Raw genomic sequence first — 22,277 nt, forward strand, 5'->3', positions numbered from 1 at the left:
ACAATGGAAACGATGCTAAAATTCCCAAGAGCCAAGGTTAGGCTGCTGTGAAGGCTGAATGATTCATTGTAGCAAGGAGAAGGAAACCTGGACTTTCTCCAGCCTCCAAACACAATCTGAGCTTGCAAACTAAAACTAGGGATGGATGGTTTACAGAAGGTTCAGAACTTACAATTGATTCAGCAAAGCAGAGAAGTTTGACTCTTGTGTGGCAGCTTCTCCAAACTAGCCAGACCTCTTGGGTAGGCAAACCTGGCCTGGAAATCAACAGAGGATGACGTTGTCTTATGAGAATCAGTGTTTTTGGTACTCCTAATCAGCCAGGAAGTTGGGGAGAAACGGGCTGTCTTGCTGTATTTTGAGGCTTCTGATATGCTGAGCTAGATCAAAGCTATAAAGTGAAGAGCCAGGAAAATGATTTTTGGGGGAGGGGGAGGCGGGTGGAAGCTAAATTAAACTTTTTCAAACTTTTGAAAATTCAGTTCAAGTTGTAGGGGAAGATTCTGATTGGTTCTTGTTTTACCCCTGGTTCCGTTACACCCCCATCTCCTGGCTCACCATTACCCACTCACACTACCTGGCAGGGCACTCTGCCTTTTGCCCAGGTTTAGATTTTGATCGTTGAGCTACTTGCCCAGGCCTGTAGCTTGTATCTAACTGCTACCCACTGAACTCACCCAGCTCACTCACTCATTGCTGCTTCACAAAAGAGATCTTCCTTCGGTAAAGGAAAACCAAGGATTCAGTCTCTCTTCAGCCCATGAGCAAGTTGCAGAGACGATGAGATACAGAAGTGTCTCCTACGAACGAGAGAAAAGCTCTGACCCAGTTAGCACCAATACTGGGCGTTAAAGACATTATCAATAGCTAGCTATTATCCCTCTGCAAGGCCAGGGGGATTGGGTGGGGAATGACAGGGGTTAAGAGGCTCAGGTTTGAACCCAAATTACCCTCTCTTCAGATGGGGTGTAATGCAGGGACTCTGGTTTAACCTGAACTGGCAACCCCTTGGTAAAAGTCTCTAGCTGAACATTCATTCCAGGCAGTGCTGCAAAGAGGAAAGCCAAGGGGTGCAACCCAATCCAGAGGAGCTCCTAGGTCACGCCAGCCCTTTCTGCCCTATGATCAGCAGCCCTTACATTATTCTCATAGGAGAGTAGCACTCTTTTCCTTTAAAGTGTTACACTTAAATAGGCTCAGCTGCACAATTAACCGCCAGCTGGGAGTGCCTCCATGAGTAGGGTTACCAGATAGCAACTGTGAAGAAACGGGACGGGGGTGGGGGATAATAAGCACCAATATAAAAAAAACATCTCCCAAAACGGGACTGTCCCTTTAAAAACAGGACATCTGGTTACCCTATCCATGAGCCATCTCTGAACCCTTCCTGGGAATTAACCTCCACCAGCACCAGCTCCTTTTGGCTTGCACTTCCCCCTGGGAACACTAGTAGGGCAGCAGGGCTTTGCAGGGGGAGCCAAAAATACCTATGGATGTTTGGGGTCAGCTTTGGTGGTCTCTCCCACTGTCAAACAGCATCTCCTCCCAAATGGGGCTTGAAAGATATATATATACACACACACACACACACACACACACACACACACACACACACACACACACACACACACACACACACACGCTAACTTAGAATTCAGGCAATCCAAAACAAGACGGCCCTCTACGCTCATCATGGACGTTACCCAGGCACTGAAAATGGAGACATTTGACCCTGCAAACTTGGCCCCTTAAGTATTCGGTGTAGGTGTATATCGGGCCTGATCAGGAGAGCTGCCTCCTGTGGTCTGCTGGGCATCCTCACCTCTGCTGGATGTCAATGGGGAGAGGAGGGCCTGGACCCAGAAAGCGGGATGCTGGATCTCCTGCTGGGAATACTTTGGACAGACACACGCAGCAGAGGGAAGGCTGGGCGAGGCTAAACTGCCCTGGCTCTGTGGATGAAGCGCAGACGTATCGTGCCAACTCGCAGGGTTTTAGCACCAGTCTCATGATGTGGGGGGTTTTCCACCTAAGAACCGCAGCTCGTGGAGTCAAGTGATGACACAGGAATCGCAGCTTTGATATAACAATTATTATTGGTATTACGGAAGGGCTTAGGAGTCCTTGTCAGGGCCCGGGGCCCCACTGTAAGTGTCTAGCCTTCAAGGGGTGAAGAGGCATGCTTGAACCGTGCCCTGGAGGCTCAGAAGCCAAATAAAAGGAACTCCGAGCTGTTTAAAATCTCATGATTTTAACCAAACTAGTGATGGTGCGAGGGGCAGTACGGCACTGGGTCACTCCAAAGACAGTGATTGCTGTTTGGTTAAGTGAAGTTTAGTGCTCGACTGGTGGGCCTAGAGACGCCAGTCCAGATCCTCGGCTGCTGTAAATCAGCAGCGGGCCAGTGAAGTTATGCCAGGCTCTGGCTCTACCAGATCCAATAAACAGCTATAACAAGGGTCTCCATAGCGCTGGCTTCCTCCCGCTGCTTTACCGGCGTGCCCCAGCCCTGCTCTGGCCTCTCGGGCTGGTCACAATTTTAAATTGCACTAAGTTCCGGAATGAAGTGGGTTGGAGTAATTGTTCATTGTTCCACACGTCTCTCTGCACAGCACTTCGCCTGCCCGGCCGGCACGCTGTAGGTGAGCTCTGTATAAACGAGGCCTGATTTAGGCCGCCTGTGTGCAATGCTGATGTGATGTGGACACATGAACCGTTTGTTGCTCAAAGCAGAGTTTCTCATGGTAAAAAAATGAAGGGAAACCAGAACTGGGCTGCTTACGCTCACTAGGCTAAATCCTGCTCTGCTGCCTGGGTGCAGACCTATTGAAATCAATGGCATTGCACGCATGTAACAGAAGACAGGATATAGAGTCCAATCCAATATTCACTGACGTTATTAGAAAGACTCCCATTGACTACACTGGGCATTGGATCAAACCTTTTGCCCACTGGATCTTATCTTTATGAAAGGCCCTGTGTACTGTGTTGGCACACTGGCCTGCAAGGAGAGACCCCTTGAATTACACACCCCCATCCCTCTTCCACCTCCTCTGCCCTGCACAGCTGAGGTACTATCCCTTGCCCTTTATTTTTGAATTTAATTCATTTTACTCTGTGCCATGGTTGATGTGCTGAGACATAACTGTATGGGACAAGCTGTCGTGGAGGGAGCTGGAAATTTTGGCAAAGAGGGCAGGGAATAGTTGGAGTTTCAGAACTCAGGACAGCAAGGACTTCATATTAGATTTTGGCCCTTGGGACGAAGTTGAGGCTTTCAGCATTAGGGAGGGTGGAGGTGACTTTAAATGGGGGGGTCTGAATTCCTCATTCCCCTCCCTGGCAAATCTTGAGAGCAGCTAACTGCTAGCTGCCTGCTGCACCCCGTCCCAATACCTGCCACTCAGTGCAATAGCTTGATGAGCCTGCTGAACGATACTGACATTTAAACAGTCACCATTAGGTTTCAGATATCAGGGGGTAGCCGTGTTAGTCTGTATCTACAAAAACAACAAGGAGTCTGGTGACACCTTAAAGACTAACAGATTTATTTGGGCATAAGCTTTCGTGGGTAAAAACCTCACTTCTTCAGATGCATAGAGTGAAAGTTATAGGTGCAGGCATTATATACTGACACATGGAGAGCAGGGAGTTACTTCACAAGTGGAGAACCAGTGTTGACAGGGCCAATTCAATCAGGGTGGCTGTAGGTTTCAGAGTTAACGACACATCAGGCTGAATGGGAGCATCAACCCCCTCACTCAGAACTATTGTGTTGGGCAGTCTTTAGACTCAGGTAGATGCCAGTGCATTGCTTTGCACTTGGAAGGTTACCTTCCCACCCAGAAAGGGTGGACACTTTTTTTTTTTTTAATGAAACCTTAGATTCTATTGATCAATTACCCAAGCTGAAAAACTAAGGGAATTATGTGCCCACACAATCACCTCAGACACAGGGCCCTGTCTGTACAGCATTCTGGAGAACTGGCTTTGAGCAGGTGCTGGACTTTCAAGTGTCTCTACTTGCCTAGAGGAGTGCTACAGTCATTAGGCTGGAATGTGGACCAAACACTGTTTTAGTACATAGAGATAACAACTCACAAACACCATCTGCAGTAATTAATCCTCAGAATGCTTCCAAGGTGGGGAAATATCATCAGCCCCATGACAGAGATGAGGAAACCAAGGGAGGACAGGTTAAGTGACTTGCTCAAGGACACAATGGGAGTCACTATGAGAATGAAAAAACAGCATCTCGGAGTTTCTGACTCCCAGGCCTGTGTTAGGCTCTGGGCCCGACTCCTATTTCAGTTACCCTAGTGTTAGTGTGGAGTAACTCTTCTGAGCCCAGTGGCACTACTCTGCATTTACAGCAGCAAAAATAAGATCAGAACCTAGCCCCATCCCTTTCTTTCAGGCTGCAGGGGTTTGAGTGTTAAATAATAGCACATTCTCTAGCACAATAGAGCCCCAACTTTCATTTTAATGACACCACCACCTACCTCTTACATAGGGTTTTTCATCAGTGGATCTCAAAGCACTTTACAAAAGGAGGTCAGTATCATTAGCCCCATTTTACAGATGGGGAAACTGAGGCACAGAGCGTCACGGTAACTTGCTCTAGGTCACCCAGCAGGCCAATGGCAGAGCTAGGAATAGAACCTCCATCCCAGTCCAATGGACTAGGCACGAGGCCACTGACTGAGGCTTCTAGGCATGACTGTAATACAAGTAAGAAATAGCTAAACACAATTTCAAAAAGAAGCCAGTACCCATCTGAGTATTTCTTGCAGATAACAACTAGCCAGAAGAGCGAGCCACTGGCAAGGTAGTGCCTTCTGGAGTGCTAACCTCTGGCTTGGCTGACACCACGGAGTTCTACACTTTTTACAGCTTGAGTTCAAAAGCCAGATTGTTTAACTGGGGTGGGAAAAGACACGTATCATCTGTGGCTCAGACTCAGAGGGCCGGGTACACACACACACACACACACACACACACAGGCTAGTGGGTTACATTTAGATTCTGCTCTCACTTACACTAGTGCAACTCCTTGGCCTTGAGTGCTTCCCCATTGAAGACAACGGAAAAGATCCCGGGAAGTCCTTCCAATTGATAAAAAAGATCTCGCTCATGGATGTCAAATACTCCCCACTTCATTTTTCAACACAGTTCAGTTCCTTTGACTTAACTCTTTAGAGCTCAACCAGAGAACTAAAGGTAATGGCACCACATTTGTTTTGTAAACTTGTGAACAGCCTCCTTGGACTGGGAAACATCTTCTCTTGCTGAAGACGGATGGAGAATGAGGATGATGGAGCCTCCACGTGAAAGGAAAAGATCGTGGCAGTTAATGAAGTCAGGATTGAGATAAATTGTCAGCACTACAGATCTTGAGTGCAAGTCTGCACCAACTGACATCCTGTACAAATCCCATTGAAATCAAGGGGTCTGAGTCATGTCTCTCTCATGCCTGTGTAAGTCAGGAGTAACTCCAATGAAATCAGTGGTTACATCAGCATCAAACGTGCACGTGAGAGGAGAATCTGGCCATTGACTCCAGCGGGGTTTGTGGGGGGCGTAAGTCAGTGCAGAATTTAGCCCATTATACAGAGAGGATTTTATCTGATACAGTGAAGCCTGCTCAGAAACATCTGTCAGGCCAGATGTGTTAAATTTGTGGATATGGGATGAATCCAATGCATTGACTTCAGTGAGGTTATGCCAGAGAATTAGACCCTGGATGTCTTCATAGTGAAATCCTTTCACCTGCTCAGATAATAAAACCATGCAGAGCTGTAGCAAACCCCCCAGGTACTGTAGGTATTGAAAGAGTCACCAGAAAGGGGCTGATTCTGCTCTCACTTACGCTACTTTTATGCCAGGAGAATTCCATTGACTAGTTCCATTGATAGTGACTCACGATTTACCCCAATGTGAGAAGAGAATCAGGCCTGATGATATCAGACACGTGAAGTCAGTAGCCCACTGTGCACTGGCTAATCACGATTTGAAGCTGCAGCTTCTACAGTGCGGAGGACCCCAAGGAGTTGTAAGTGGCGTAGTGTGGACCGCATGCATCAGACTACATGCCCCATAATACCAGGGGCTTCAGCATGGAAGTGGAAATGGTATTGCAGAAGAGGGAGCTAAGGGATAGCCAGCTAGGAAGAGAGCTGCTTAAACGAATGGGTGTCGGGAACCATAATGAAGAAACTCAAATGCAACGGGTGCTGTTGGTATTGGACAGATGAGCGTTACAGTAACACAGAGCCTTCTGGCACTAGTCCCAGCCATGGCCAAGGCCACAATGGGATGGCTCAAGTTCCAGTATTGGATGTAGAGCTGACCCTTTCCAAAAGGGCACCAATACTCCATTTGAAGTTACTGAAAGTGTGGCTAGTTCTGCCTGCCTCCCCCACCTGTGGGGAAGAAGGTCCAGGTACAACACACCTGGGCTGTGGAGGACGCTGCATGATGGGAATCCGTCCCAAAACAAGAAAGACGCCCTGTCACCAAGTCCGCGTGTCAAACCTTATCTGCTCTACGTTGCTATTGCTCAGGCGGAGTCACTCCCTTCACTTTGACGTACTAATTGGGCAGCGCAATGGAAAGGGCAGTAGCAGCCATGATTATCTAACCCCCATTCGGTGAGCACAAGATGAACTGGACACCCTGGCTCAATGGAGCGTGTCCATTCACGGGTGCTGAAAAACTCCTCTCTCATAGCAAGACATGTAGCACCATGCCTGTCTATGGCTAGTGGAAACCCACACGGGCCCCGTGTGTCCAAACACCTGACCATTCCTGGTGCATCATTCCTTCCACTCCTTGGCTGTCATCTCCTTGTCCTTCCCCGCAGGCTCCTAGCCACCTTTCTCCATAAACACAACAACAATTATCTATGCATTGGACACCAGCTTCACACCCACATGCAGGAGTTTGCTATCGCTTTAGTCCCCGTCATCCATGGGCGCGTCCCTCCCAAGGAAGATGCTGCTGTGCTCTGCTAGCTCTTACCTGTTGTATTTTACTTCAGTAACTTTTAGATGGGAACAAGAAAAAGATTTGGTCCCTTACTTCCCTTGGAAATATTCCTCCCCTCCCCACCTCATACAAAAGTGGGGCAAGTAAATACCTAAACCCCACCCCTCCTTTATTATATTTGCAGTGAGACCCAGAGTGGAGAGATGGTCTTGTGATTAAGACACTGGGCTAGGACTCCAACTTTGCACCAGGCTAGCTGATGTTGGGCAAGTTAGTTGATTCCTCAGGGCTTTGCTTTCCCATCTGTAAAATAGGAACAATAGTACTTCCATTGTCTGACTTGTCTATTCAGATAGATAGCTCTTTAAGGCAGGGAATGCCTCTTCTCATGCACAGCACCCATACAGCCCAAGGTCCCTTGGCCAGGGCCTCGAAGGGTACATCTGTACAGTGAGCGACAGCAAGTCTCTGCAGCCGGGTTGACAGCGTTGGGCTTGCAAGTCTCACTCCGAGTGCTAAAAGAAGCTGGGTAGAGACTGCGGCTCAGTCTGGAGCTCGGCTCTGAAGCCTGGGGAGCCTCAGTGCTAGATTTTAATTTCACCGAAGAGTTCCTCACATGCGTAGGAGTCGATGGGATCATAGGCTGGATAGAAACCAAATCAAAAAGCCCTGTAGTAAATGCAACTATTCTGTGCTTCCTGTAGCTAAATACAGAGCCAATAGTGTAATTCTACTGAAGTCAATAGAGAGACTGTCACTTATGCTTGAGCTGAATTTGACCTGTACACTTTCAATGGAACGGGCGCTCGTTCACACAGCTTCAGCCTGCGTGATGAAAAGTAGCCATGTGCTGAGATATCAGTCATAGACATCCTTCTTAAGGCTAGTCTTTTTTCCATGGCTAAAACTTCCCCTGTTTTTGTGAGCCAGCTGTCAAGGGAGGGATTTCTCCCCATTGGGCAGCAGTAATAATAACAAGAGAAGACGTAGTAACACATCAAGATTGCAGGAGTGATTGTCAACACCTGTCAAAACTAGCACAGGGGATAATGCCGAGTCATTTAAAACTGAATTGTAGTGTCTTCCCACCAAAATCCAGAACCTTTTGATTTTTGGACAAATCCCCTATAAAGTCGGATCCAATTCCCAGTGGGAGTCTTTCCATGGATAGAGCAACCTGCAGCAGCCTGCTCTGATTTCTGTTGGATTGCATTCAGTTGTAACCCAGAGCTGACATGTGGTCAAAAGCGACCTGCAGGACATCCATGTGAATATTCCACTATGAGATTTTGAGCAATGAGGAAGCAAAGGGAAACTCAAGAAGATAATGAAAGCCCCTGAAGGGATTTCCCAGCACCTGTCATCAGGTGTAAAGCCGGAATGCAGGATCATATCAGAGTGTGTGAACACGTGCACATTCCAGAAATACCTGACCTCTGGACTTCAGGCATTTCATCAGTCAAATGAGAACACTTTGGTTCAAAATCCTGTGTGATTATACAAAGGAACTAACAGCAGACAGAATTCTTATCAGCTTAGGAGGCCGGCTACAACTGCTTCATAGGCATGCAAAATATTAAGGACTGATTTGATGCACATGAGCATGTTGCAGATTCAGGCCCTGATCCTGCACATACATAATCTTTTGCGTGGGAACAGTCCCGTTAATTTCAAAAGCCAAAAGTGCTAGAATCCTTTGTCAGACAAACATGGTGCCCTCTCAAAGTGACAGCCAAGTTATTGGGTGGGGAGGAGATAAAAGTAGGAGAACAGTCCAATGACCTTTCATGTTACCAAATGGCAGTAAATGGCATATTAGGTTTAAATCTCGAACTAGGCTGGAAGGCTTGGGGGACTGGTAATGAGATAGGGAGATTTTCCCAGTTCTAATCCAGCCACGATGCTAGGGAATCAAAATGGTTACCCTACAAGGAGGAGTGGCCTTGTGAAAGGCATCCAGTTCACATCATGAGACCCACCACTTTGTTTGGCACTAGTTCGCCTGCCTGTTGCCAGTCTTAAGAGAAAAGCCAAAAGCCGAATGAACCATGAAAACGGAACTTCCATGCCACCGTAAAGCGATCCCTGCCGAACAGGGGTTAACTTCTTGCTGCTGCTGCCCAGGGTGAATAGAAGACTTCAGTCTCCAGAGCTGAGGAGCAAGATGGCCAAGGAAGGAGAGGGGTTCTGGACAACTATGGGGTCCATCCACTTTCAGTCCCTTGCCAGCTCATGCGTCTGGGCAGAGCCGTCCCTTGGGCAGGGCTAATCGGGGTGACCAATCCAGGCCCCGCTTCGGGGAGCCCCACGAGCCGCTGTGATTGGCCGACGCGGTTGGTCCTGGAAGAGATTCATCCATCACTTCCACCCCAGGCCCCGCACCCCACTAGGGATGGCCCTGTATCTGGGCAGAATTCCTCCAGGTAGCGTCTGCCAACTTCTGGGACCCCTTCTCAGAGGAGCCAGCCTCCACGTTCTCAAAGGCCGTTTTCCAATGAAAAAAGGAACACTTTTCAAAGAATGATGACTAGCTCTATAGGATCCTAATCTCATTTATCCAAAAGACCTACCTGTAGGAACATAATGATTGCCAGGCTGGATCAGATCAACAGGCCACACTGGTGGAAAATGCACAAATAACCTGCCATCAGCAATTATGTAACAATCTGCCCATAGGACAAACTTCTTCCTAGCCCCCTCAATAAGTTGCCTTCTGCTGTGGAGCAGATGGGCTTAATATCTATTCCAAACTTTATTTCCAAATCATTAGTATTGTAGTGCTGGATGTTCACCCTAGTTACATTTCAATCCCCCAACTCCCTCACTCGCCTATATCCTTGTGCATCTAGAGTGATTTTATGTCCCCCCATGCCATTCCATTCAGACGATCAAACCTCCACTTAGGGCTCATCCACAAATTTTCCATCAAAACTCTTTTTACTCCCAGTGGAAAATTGGATCTTTAGTTAATGAACATTTTCATGTACAGCATACACTTTCCTTAAAATTATTCAATTTTTGGCAGAAAATGGAAAAGCCTAATTTTTTTTTCAGTTGTCATCCAAAAATAAATGTTCAGTTTTCAACAAAAAAAGAAGGTGCTTTGTTTTTGTCCAATTTTTCCAGGGAGTGAACAAACTTTTTCCAATCAGCTGTAGTTTCACTAAACATTTCCTTACATCTTTTGGAACTCTCCAATGAAGACTGTACTCCAGTACAGCAAATCTAAACTCATCTGGCAGATCACTCCTCCAAGTGGGAGACCCATCTCACTGATGACGTGTGGAAAGAATACAGGGTAAAGAAAACTGACTTCTCAGGTTCTATCTTACAACCACAATGATGTGTATCCCAGTGCTGCACCAATCATGTGCTTGTATACATCCACGATGCAGGAACCAGCAATCAATCAGGCTACATCTTCTGTTCTGATTCTCTAAAGATACATAGCTGACTCATGATGAGCAAACAAGATGCAGAGATGATGTTTAACAAGTCTTCACCTCCTTACAAATCATTCTGTTGTCATGTTTTATTCCTAAGACTAAGCTATCGGAGAAACAGGTCTAGTGTAAATTATATAGACGACTAGCACTTCTTTACCAATATTTACCTCCCTGGGTAGGTTTGTTGAGTAAGAGGTATAGAAATAAGATGAAATTCTTTACACTAGGCCAAAGGTTAGATCTAAAGTTTAATTAAAATTCAGGTGGTTTTCCCCATTCGTTGTCCTGAAACATTTTCTGATGCAAGTTTGGGACTGGAAGATTTTAGGGTCAGGGGATCAACCATAAAACTCATCTTACAAACAGTGGAAGGTTTTTGTTAGATTTCCCTGAGCCAGATCCTCAACTGGTGTCAATCAGAGCATCTGCACTGAAGCTGAGGAGCTGGTCCCTAGTTTAAACTGCAGTCTGCAAATCCCCATTGTATTGCTAAGGTGCTTGCTTGAAGGAAGCAGAGAAGCGAGTGGCAAAGAGCTGCCAACAACACATGGAAACATGTTCTCACCTGCTCCAAATAGCAGCTTCACAAAATCTTCCCATACTTGTCTTCTGCTAGGTACTTCTAACAAAACACCTGTAAGGCTAATAAAACGTTTACAAATTACCATACAAATTGTCCTCTCATTACACTCACTTCAGTGGCCACCTGCGAGGAGAATTTGCCCCCATGGTGATTCAGCTCCTCCCCAAAGGGGCAGTTTCTGTCTCTTGTATCCCAGCTCCTTAGTCAAAACTCTTGTATCCTCCTTGGGAGGTCTTGTCTCATTGGCTTGTATTGTAGTTTTCCTCTCCGTTATACAGCAGCAGTGTGTGCACATGTTGTCGAGGCCTGGGCAGTCTCTTTCTGTTCCAGACGAGGGGTGGATTCCAGACTCAATGAACATAACTTTGCCATTCCCCGCATAGGGAGGTCCTTATTCTGGGCCAGATTGTTCCCCCAAAGCCACATGGGAAGGCATCCTTCTGTGCCCAAATCTCCCCTCTTCCATGTGGATGGGGAACAAATGGCATCACAGCATCATGCCTCCCCACTTCCCAAGACCCCACAAAAGGCTTTCTAGGAAAGGGATCAGGACTGGGCAGGCAGGCAGTAGGGAATGGGCAGCCCTGCCTTAGGAGAAGATGGCCATGGGGGAAGGAGAGACATGCTGGCCTCTCTATTAGCCCCCTGGAGGCTGTATTCCCTGACCCCCAGAGTTCCCTTTGAAGTGGAGACCCCATTAAGATGGGGTACTAGAGACAGGTAAAGTCAGGTGGTGTCCATGGAACTCTATAGGAGCACATATTGGGGGATCAATACGATTTCGAGATGGGCCCTGCAGATCATTCCACTTGGCGAGGCGGGGGGAACCCTGCCCCGAACGGATCAGTCAGGGACCTGAGCCCTCTCCTGTGGGTTTCTCTGCAGGAGGCAACTCTCTGGCACTCAACCCTCATAGACAACTCCCATGGAAGCCAAGAGCTGAGTAACAACCCAGCAAGGGGCACCATGCTTGGCCCATGCGCTGGACGCACTGTTCCATCAGACCAAGGGGAGGCTGGTCTCTAATTGGACTGGACATCTCAGCTGTAGAGAGGGTTTAGTTTCACTGTTCAAACTCACTCTTAGGCAGTGCGGGGGAGCCCAGCAGAGTATCACCAGCCTAAGCCCTCTGTGGCTGCAGCTTCAAAAAACCAGATCAGTGCATCCCTTCTCTGAATTGTTTAAAATAGTCTAACTCCAAACCAAAAAGGCCATGATCTCCTCCTTTACCAAGGCTCCAACCAGTAAACCAACAGCCTCTTCTCCACCTCCCCACAGAAAGCAATCCAGCCACCAACTTAATAAAAAAAATATAAGCCAAGCAAGCAAAGCATGGCACAGTCCCATTGTCCAGGGTGACTGCATGCCACATCTGCTTTTCATTAGCATTGCGTCCATTTGTTGTTCCAGTTGTAGTTATGAAACAAGCCTGAGCATTTCCAGCAGAGAGCAGGCCAGCGCCAAGAATCGCTGCATTTCCCAAAGGCTCTGTGGTCAGAGAGGACTCCTGAGTGCCGCTCTTTGGGAAGCACGAAAAGGTTTCCCCTGCAGGTTTCCTGACATGGCCAAGCCAGAGCATCCTGGTGAATGGTCTGACACACAAGCCAGAAAGCTTCACTGGCCACCAAGCCTCTCGGATGATCAGGCTGATTCTGCTCAGCATTGTTGCATCAAAAGTCTTGCCGGTGGCTTGGAGAGACTCTGGAGCTGTGCCCAAGATGGCAGTAGCTGATGGCACTCTTCTTGCGGCGGGCAGGCCTCCGGGCTGCCAGGGGAAAGCATGCAAAGAAGTGGCAGCTACCACGGCCTTGGAAAGTTTGCAGGGCGTGCTCATCGCCACCCCATGTCACTAGCAAGATGCTTGGCAGGCAGGACAGCGACGACTCCCCTAATCCACATGGCCATGCCCCTTCTATTTTATGGCAGCGATTCTCAACTGCCACGCAGCTTGTGCTTTCACTATGCCTGGGCAGAGTGGGTATGAAATCCAGCCACTCCACAATATAGCAGCTTATGTCCATTTTGCACAGGTGCAAATTATGATTCAAGCGGCAGTGGAGAATCAGGCTCAAGGAGCTCAAATGCCTGTGCAAGTGGAAAGGGCTGTGTATACCTTCTCTGTCTCACCTTGTGTGCCATGCAGGGGCCCACAAGGCCAGATCCTAAGCTGGTGCAAATCAGTGTAACTCAATGGGGCTATGCTGATCTACACACCAGCTGAGGATCTGGTCTGTCCTGTTTGGAGTTGCATTAATACACGTTCTGTTGGTGCTCACATCCTGTTGCAGGATCTTAGCAGCAGGTGCGGCTCCGGGCACCAGTGCACCAAGCGTGTGCCTGGGGCGGCAAGCTCAGGGGGATGGCGTGCCAGTCGCCGTGAGGGCGGTAGTCAGGCTGCCTTTGGTGGCATGCCTGCGGGAGGTCCGCCGGTCCCGCAGTTTTGGTTGCAATTCGGCGGCGGGTACGCCAAAGGCGCAGGATCAGCAGACCTCCTGCAGGCATGTTGCCGAATCTGCATGGCACGTGGACCTCCATGCTTGGGGCGGCAAAATACATAGAGCCGCCCCTGCTTAGCAGGCCCAGACAGCCAATAACTCGCCATTTCCCTCATCACTGCAGAGGGATTTTCAGCACCCTTTCCCAGGCTGAATGAACTGAATGAACATAGCATACTGCTCACAGGGCGAGAAGTCAGACAGTGGAGTCGACGGTAAAGGGAGATGTGGGAGACATTGCTTAAAGCCTCTTAGACTCATAACTGGGACTAGTTAGAAAATATGGACATCCGACAGGCAAGACGGTGCAACGCACCTTTCAACCAAACCACCATGCCTGTAAGTCTCGGTACAAGCCTTTCATGATTAAAGCGCAGAATTATAAGATCCTAAGATGATCATTTGCTTTTCTCTTCCTCCTGGGATCTCAAAGCACATCTATTGCTCCATCTCCAAGAGCTAGGCATTATTAACAGCCATTATTAATTAATGAACCCTCAAAAATGCCCCTTTGTGGTTGGGAAGATGTTTTATCCCCATTGCCCATCTGTAGCCCACAGAGATATGGGAGCAGGTTCTGGCCTGCTTGCCCATGATGAACAGTAAGTTTGCTCCACTGAGGGCCCCAGCAAAGTCTAGTGGGCTGATCCTTACTCACTCATGCTGGTTTTATACCAGTATCACTCTACTGACTTCACTGGAGTCATTTCTGGTTTTCACTGATGGAGGCAAGTGGAGAATCAGTTCTTCTGGGGCCCCTTGTGGAGTAAACTGCTACATAAGCAAAGGAAGGAGCCCTAACAGGATCTGGCCCAGGTGATGTGCCTAAGATCTCTCAGCGATTCAGTGGCAGGTCTAGGAGTCCTGGTTCCCAGTGCCCATCTATAACTAGGGCCCTACCAAATTCACAGCCATGAAAAATGTGTCATGAACTGTGAAATCTGGTCCTCTCCATGAAATCTGATTTTTTTGGGTACTTTTACCCCATACTATAAAAGTATCCTATACTATATGGTAAAAGTATACAAACGTACACAGCGCTGCCTTCAGAGCTGGGCACCCGGCCTGCAGCCGCTGCTCTCCGGCCACCCAGCTCTGAAGGCAGCACAGAAGTAAGGGTGGCAATACTGTGACCCCTCTACAATAGCTTTGCAACCCCTTTTTGGGTCGGCACCCCCAGTTTGACAACTGCTGAGTCTTAAGGGCTTTAGGTGATTATATTTTCCCATTTTTAAATACATATTTATATTTTGTTACAACACCCTGAAATTTAAGAGTTAAATACCTGAAAGCATGAAAGTCAAGGTTTTAAAAATGCTATCACAATGAAAATTATGAAAATGGACTGTGAATTTGGTAGGGCCCTATCTATAACCCCAATAATTCTGCCAACATTAATCCTATAGAGGCATTTAAATCCAACCCTTTGAACTATTACATTAGAACAGGACACACGGTTATTTTTGCCAGGAGTCAAACACAATGAAAGAGCTTACGCGGTTGACATCTTCAATCGCCTTTCAGGCACCCAGTGCATCCGAACGGGGCAGCTCAGAAATCCTGGGGAGTGTCTGCACAGCATGTTGCTTTGCATTGCTGGGAACACAGAGCCTCGTAATCCTCCCCTTAATCTAATCAACTCCTTGCACTGAGAGGCTCCATGGAAATGAAGTCATTGGCTATATTGTAAACTGCTTCTAAAACAGACCTAATGCAGGGGCTTTCCCTCACCTGCTAGATGGATACACACAAACAAACCTGGGCCTGCGATGGAAAACCACACTCCCCTTAGGTGAGCTGCAAAAGGCATATCCTATCATCCTCCCTTGGCGCACTCCTCACCCATAAGTACTTTCCCCACAGCAATGGGGACTTGTGCTATTTTGAGACTCTGTAGAGGCAGTTTCTTTTTGGCTATGAAGTATTTGCAGCTGCAGGAGAAAGTCAGCAAGCAGCATTACTTATCTCGGAGCAGTCAGATGACAACACAAAGTGCATCTGCTGTGCAGTGCCTGACCCTCACCTTTATGTCTGAGGAGGTTTCTGACCAGTAATAACTTCATTCGAGTCGATGTCTAGGGTCACATTTTCAAAAGTGGCTTGGGGCCAGAAGTGCAAAGGTATTTAGGTGCCCAGAGATGCTCCTAGGTGCCTAGCAGGATTTTCAAAAGCATCTCAGTGCTTAACTCCCTTTGAAATCAATAGAGGTTAGGTGCCCAGGCACTTCTAAAACACCTATTAGGTGCCTGTCTACATAGCCTTAGGTGCCTAAATACCTTTGAAAATCTGTCCCCAAGTCACTTTTGAAAATAGGACTTATGCATTTTGAGCATGTTGCCCGAAGTCACACCACGTTGTGCTCACAATGGGGTCTATTATTTCCTGTTCATGCATAGTCCATGTTAAGACAGTGGGCCAGATTCTGATCTTACTGACAGTGATGTAAATCCAGAGGAACTCCACTAGGGTGTAGCGTTAGTGGAAGTAGCTTAGGCCCTTTATGGGTTTCTAGGATATCACTTCTTCGGACTTTTTAATCTCTCAACATCTTGAATCCCATTTCGTCTGTGGAGCTCATAGAAAAAGTTACACAAGGCACCTCAGTCCTAGATAATTCTTCACCTCTGAATATTTGAAGAGTTGGGCACACAACTGAACGTTTCACGTGCACGTGCAGCTACTACAACTGTGCACACAAATCAGGTCCGCACAATTGCTGTTTGTGCCTGTGATCACCCAGGTTGCCTGAGCAATTGCAGCATTTGCCTGCACGTTAGATGCACGAGTGGGCATACATTTTGTGCGTGCAACTCTTCTGAAAACCAGGTTCTGTGCTTTTAAGAGTGCCCCATTCTGGCCTGGCATTGACAATAGCATTGAACACATCTGATGCGATTTGAAAGGCAAATGGCAAGGTTACTTTCTTCTCCAAAACCCTGTTCATTTGCTGTTGCTTTAAGAGGCCCCGAAGCAATGTTAGGACTTTGTTAATTAAGAGTTGCTAAACTGAGAGACAGTGACAGATGCTGACACTAAGCTAATAATCAGCACCAGTGAGTAGCAATCTGATGACAGACAGAAGCTTCCTGGCTTCCATAAAGGAAGACAGAGCCAAACACTGTGCTAAGAGGGAGAGTAGAAATGCTAGCATGTGTGTCCACTGCCACAAGAATCCTACTGGCTGGGACAGGATTACAGGGGGGGCACGTGGTGGGCAATGGGTAGAGGGGTGAATTTTTCTGATCTTTTGGAAAGGGCACTAACGACGCCTGGCTAGTATGTGCTGCACAGCTCAGCCCTCATGCCAGTCAGCTTGGTCACATCCCAAGATGGCAGAACTCATGTCCTGGGTGGCCCATGGTGCAGGAACTGAGAGTTGAGATGCATGTCCCTCCGAGAGTTCTCTTGACCACTAAGGTTAGATCGCGTTGCAGCTGAAATCACACAGCTGCAGCGAGAACATCGAGACCACCTCCTGCCCTCCAACCATTGATGCTACTGGGAGATCTGCCTGTAGATGAAGGGCATGGCATGGCCCTATATCTGTGCAAAATCTGCGGAGAGTTTTGACCTGATCTATGGAATTGGACAGCTCGTTATAAAATCCTCTGCTAAACTTGGAGAAAATGGGTGTTGCTCAAGCAGACAGATAAGCTTAGTGCTTTGAGGAGCTTGGACAGATGAGAGTCTGGTTCTGAAGTAGGAGAGGCTTAGTCCATGTTCCACTAAGATACCTTCCTGGTTCATCTTTATCCCAGGCTGCGTTTGCATGAGGCTCTGGTCTTGTCATTGTGCATATTCCTGAGCTGAGTCAGGCCTTGGGTGGGACCCTGCCACGGAAACCCCAGGCGCTGTAAGAGGTGGGGTTATGGGACCGGCGCTCTTCCAGCGGAGCTGGCACTGACCAGCATTCCGCTAGGCTGTGTTGTTACTTTATGCTGCTACAAGGGCCCTCCTTTGGAGGAAATATGAAACCCTGATCTTGGAATTATTTTAACGAGCAATTAATATATTCAAAGCACTGTATCGAGGTTAAGCCTTCCACCACCCTTTAGTCCCATTTTATAGAGGGGAAACTATCTATTGCCAAGAGGTTTAAATGTCTTGCTTAAGGCCACACAACAAACTGGTTTCAGAGAGAGGATTTGAACTCAGGACTTCCTAGTTACCAGGCCTATACTCCAGCCTGTGGACATTGCTGGTTCTTGTAAAGCTGGCTGGGATTACTCAACATCCCCTGGCATTTTGCTTAAGCTTGCAGCTGGTGTCTTGGCCACGTGCCAACTCACCCTGCCTCACTCACTAACCCTGCTGGCTCTGGCGGGATGCCCTGTTTTCAGTTCCCGACTGACGCTAATGTGCAGCGTTGTGCTGTTGCCTCCTCAGGGCTGAGTAAAGTGGTTTGTGTCTATAATTTGTGAAGCACCTCAGGACCCTTCGGCAAGCCAGGCAATAGCAACAGATGGGGCTCGCTCTACTCATTGCTAGGAAATGAGCGGTTCCTTTAGAAACCAGAGGTTCACCAGCCACCATTGTAAGGGGTGGTTGATAACGCCAATTTCCCACTTGCAAACTGATAGAACGGACAGATGTAGCCAGCCTAAGCCATCACTGAGTCTTCCATACCCAGAGGGGGGAAATTCACTCTCCAGCAGCTGCCACTTTGCACTGGCTACGCTAATGCAACATGTCTGCAAAGTGACCAGAAAGTCTGCCCCGCCCCATTCCCAGTAACAGCTGCAGCTAGTTCCTTGGTAGGTACAGAGCCGGTATAGCCAGCTTTATGCCACCCCTCCCCAGGCACAGAGGGTGTTACTAGGGCGTTCTGCTGTCTGTGTTACATTTGCCGAGGCCGTTGCCACCAGCGGTGCAAGTTGGAACTTGTGTCCGAGAGTGAGCCAGCCCCCGGCACCCTCAGAATGAGAGTGATGCAGCATCTCCCCTGCTGTGGCTTTGCACTGAATTAAGGCCTAAATGCTGGCTTGCAGCAGGGACTCTGGTTCCACTTGGCAGGTGCTTTGTTCCATCATCACAGGGCTGATCTTAGGAGCCTAGTGGTTTGTGCACCACCAGCCCAAAGCATCAGACACCTACAGGGGGCGCGTGGGATCAGATCTCCTGCAGCAGCCGAGGCAGCTCAGTGAAACAAGAGGATGAAGATTCCGAAGGGCTCTGCTTGTGTCTAAGATTGAAAGGGGCAAAGTCTCCTCTCGCTTCCACCGCCAGGAATTGTCAAGCAAGATGAGTTGCTGGGCCCTGAGCCGTCATCGCTCTGCAGTGTGCAGTCCCCCACACCGGCGTATAGTGGGGATGAAAACTGCAGCTTTCCACACCTGCTCTGCACGGGTGTCAATGCCTGGGCACGGTTCCCACTGCGCTCCTGTGCCAGGCAGTTCCTGTGGTAGAATGCTGCCGAGTGGTACGGAAACAACAGCGGTGTATGAAACACTCAGTGGATGAGCAAACACTGGTAAGAAACAAGGAGCCTTCACTAGCTGTCCAGGATCATAGAAAGGAAGATGCATCTCCCTGTGAATTGCAGCTCTGGCCACCAACCCGAGCACTGGGGCTTGGGGGTTTTCCTTATGTTATTAAATCACAAGCGCAAGATCAGTTGGGGCCTGATCCTGCTAACTCGCACTGATGCGCGCTGTCCCGCTGACGTCAGCCAGGCTTCTCTTGTGGGTGAGTGAGGCTCCCCCAGCCGCACCGCCCTGCAGGGACAAACTGTCCTTCCCTCAAAGAGTGCTCCTTGGGCAACCGCCCACATGGACAAAGCCGACCTATGTGGACCCGTCCCCCTTTGTTTGGTTTAGATAGCAAGGCGCTTGCCTTACAGCGTGGATGCCCTTCACCTAGGAAGCTGCCAAGGACAGCATCCCCGCTGCTGGCCCGTTCCTGCAGCTAATACACTGCAGTGGAAATGTACAGTGCTGGCCATGGAGCCTGACCACACCAGGAGTTTTTGCACTTTCTGAGCTGGTGGCTACTGGGTTTGCTAGGTCCTCAGGCACTGGAGGCTTATCTGGGCACCTCAGAGCTCTTTCAGGCCATGGATCGCATCATGTTCCAGACACGCATCTCAAACAGCCTCAAGCACAAGACTCCCAGGGCAGATTGTAAGATGTGCCCAAGGGTGGGCAACTGCCTGCTGGGACTTGCTGAGCATGGCTTTTACTGGCCCAGCTGGAGCGGGAGCTCCCTCTCGACTCACCTGGCTAAGGGGCTGCCAGCAGGTTCCAGGTTGAAGCCTCACTTGTGATGACCTGCGGGGAGCACACACAGCCAGCTGCTCAGGGAGCTACAGTAGGTGGTTAAGTCAGCTGTAGTGACCAGCCAGCGACTAGAGGGAATCCTCCAGTGCACACCAGGGCTCAGATCTGCAGCTGATGCAAATGCCAACACGCTGCAGCTGAGGGCCTGACGTGCTCTCTCCATGCCTCCATCCTCAGTGAACCTGTCTCTCCTGCAGACCCATGGAAATGCCCCTATCCATGCTCTGTAACATGCAGCCCTCTGAATACCCATATGGCCCACCCAGATACATCTTGCCTTTTAGAGCCCAGGAGAGCTGCTGATTAACAAGTACCTGGGGAAGAAAAGGGCAGCTCAGCTTTGACTTCGAGTAACACCAGTGCCTCCCCCTTGACTCCCCTGGGAAGGCAGTGGTGTAACTAGAGGAGGATGTGGCCTCAGATGTATGCCCACACAGCCAGCTGGATATGTACATGAGCCCATCTGTGCTGCAGGGCTCTCCTTCCTGCCCATGGTGCCAGTCCAGCTGGTTCTGTCCTTCCCGACCACCCAGAAATCCATGGTAGTCCTTTGCCTCTTACCCAGAACATGCAGGAGAATCCCTGCGTCCCATCCTCAAACTGTGGTCTCAGGGCCAGGCAATACCAGCCCTGGATCCAAATGGCCAGGATCACTCCCTCTCCCTTGCTGCTGTTGACAGGGGACAACCTGCACCAGCTGGGATTAGCTGCGACCTAATCTCTGCTGAATGCACAGAGCAGCTTTCTATGGAGCAGCTTCCAGCATCTGCTAGACTGAAGCAAGGAGGTGATGCACCCGTATCTGTGCTGCCCCCCGGAGCAGCTGCTGGCTTGAAGCGGGGGCGTAGTGCAGCCAGCAGCCCACCTCGGACTGCAGGTTGGGCCAGAACATCGGGGACACCCTGGCTGGTGGTGAATGATCATCACAGGCTGTATTTGGGACTTAGAAAGCCAGGGAGACTGACGGGGTCCCATCTGTGTCCAGCAGCCTCAGTAAACAAGCAGGTTTGCCTTCACTCCGATGGATCTGTATCCTCTCTGCCATGAGAGATGGGGGGCCTGCACACAACGATCAGTCAGGGAGCCCCACCCAAGAGTCCCTTTCCCCCCTGCTCTGGGGCTGTCCCATTCCCCCTTGCCCTTTTGAGATCATGCCCCTAGTTCCTGAGGCAGGGCCTGGCCGGGCTGTGGTGGGGAGGGCAAGGTGCTCCCATCCTGCTGCGTGGGAGATAGTAACCTGGCCCCTCCTGGCAGGGCAGCCGAGCATTCTGGAAACTATTAGAAAGGCAGCAGTGAGTCATGTGCAGCTGCAGCGCCTGGCAGGCTGAGCTGAGCCCTCTCCCTGCCTCAGATGGGGTCAGGGCCATTGGGCACAGAGAGCAGGGCTGGCTCACCGCCACCAGGGCGAGGCACTTCCAGAGATCCCGGAGCCTGGCAGCAGCTCAGGAGATGGGTCTCCCCCTTTACTCCCCTGTAGTCACTGGCATCAATTCCTCTGCTCTTCTCTCCCCACAGCATCTCCAGCAAGGAGCTGTCGGAGCTCATCGAGCGGCTGCAGAAAAATGCCGACCAGGTGGAAAAGAACATTGTAGAAGCCGACTCCCGAATGCAGAATGTGAGTAAGAGCTGCCCCTGCACTCAATCCCCACCGCACTTAGCCACAGTCCTTCCCATGCACACCCCCACTCCTAGTCTTCTGTAGGCACCTGTTCCCAATACATCCTGCCCACACTGCCCATTCTCCCTCTAGGATTGCCCCCTGACATCATCCAATCTCTAGCCAGCCTCTCTTTGTGTACCTCTGCATTGCTCACCTTCCATAAACCTGCCACACCACCCCGCAGGCATCCAACACCTATCCAGCCATCCCATGCATGCACCTCCTCCACCCCCCTTCTCCCTGAATGCACATCTACCCTCCCTCGCCTGCATGGGCCCCCATCCTGACCTCGATTGCAATTACTGTAGCGAGGGAGCTTTCCTTCCATTGCACTTAGCACTTAGCTTGTCGGTCCACACCAAGCCTGCAGCCCAGGCCTTCTCTTGGATGATCCTCTTTGCATCCATCTTCCCTTCACGTGCACCTGCTGCCTTCCCTGCTCATGTGACTGAGAACACCTTTGATCACTAAAGCCGAGAGAGTTTGCAGAATTTTGTCGACTTCAGGCTGTTCTGCAGTTTGGTTGCCATTTGCATTTCACTCCCCTGGGACAGTGAAATTAAGCTGGTCAATTTCACTTTGTCTTTACAGTCAGTGTCATTTCCCATTTCTTAACAACCACCACAATGCTGAAGGGTGGGAGATTCCCCAGACTACAAAGGAAGGTTTAACCCCGTTCGTTCCCCTCCCCCTGGAAAAACCTCAACCCTTGTCATTTAAACTAATGGTCCTAAAATATATTTCTAGTCCTATCTGATTTTGTTAAAAAAAATTAGATTACGTATCATAAATGTGGGGCCTACCCTATTGGATCATGTCCCCCATACACAG

The 22,277-nt window shown here is 49.2% G+C and overlaps 1 protein-coding gene across 1 annotated transcript in view; it reads left to right on the top strand.

Annotated features, from left to right (window-relative positions):
* The window catches only part of PPL (periplakin), a 56,684-nt gene that overhangs the window by 4,058 nt on the left and 30,349 nt on the right, over window positions 1-22,277 (top strand). Inside the window, exon 2 of the mRNA XM_034782753.1 lies at window positions 21,302-21,401. Within this exon, the coding sequence (XP_034638644.1) occupies window positions 21,302-21,401 (100 nt within the window). The remainder of the gene's footprint in view (window positions 1-21,301; window positions 21,402-22,277) is intronic.

Source organism: Trachemys scripta, chromosome 10 (assembly GCF_013100865.1).
Source record: "Trachemys scripta elegans isolate TJP31775 chromosome 10, CAS_Tse_1.0, whole genome shotgun sequence".
Lineage (NCBI taxonomy): Eukaryota > Metazoa > Chordata > Testudines > Emydidae > Trachemys > Trachemys scripta.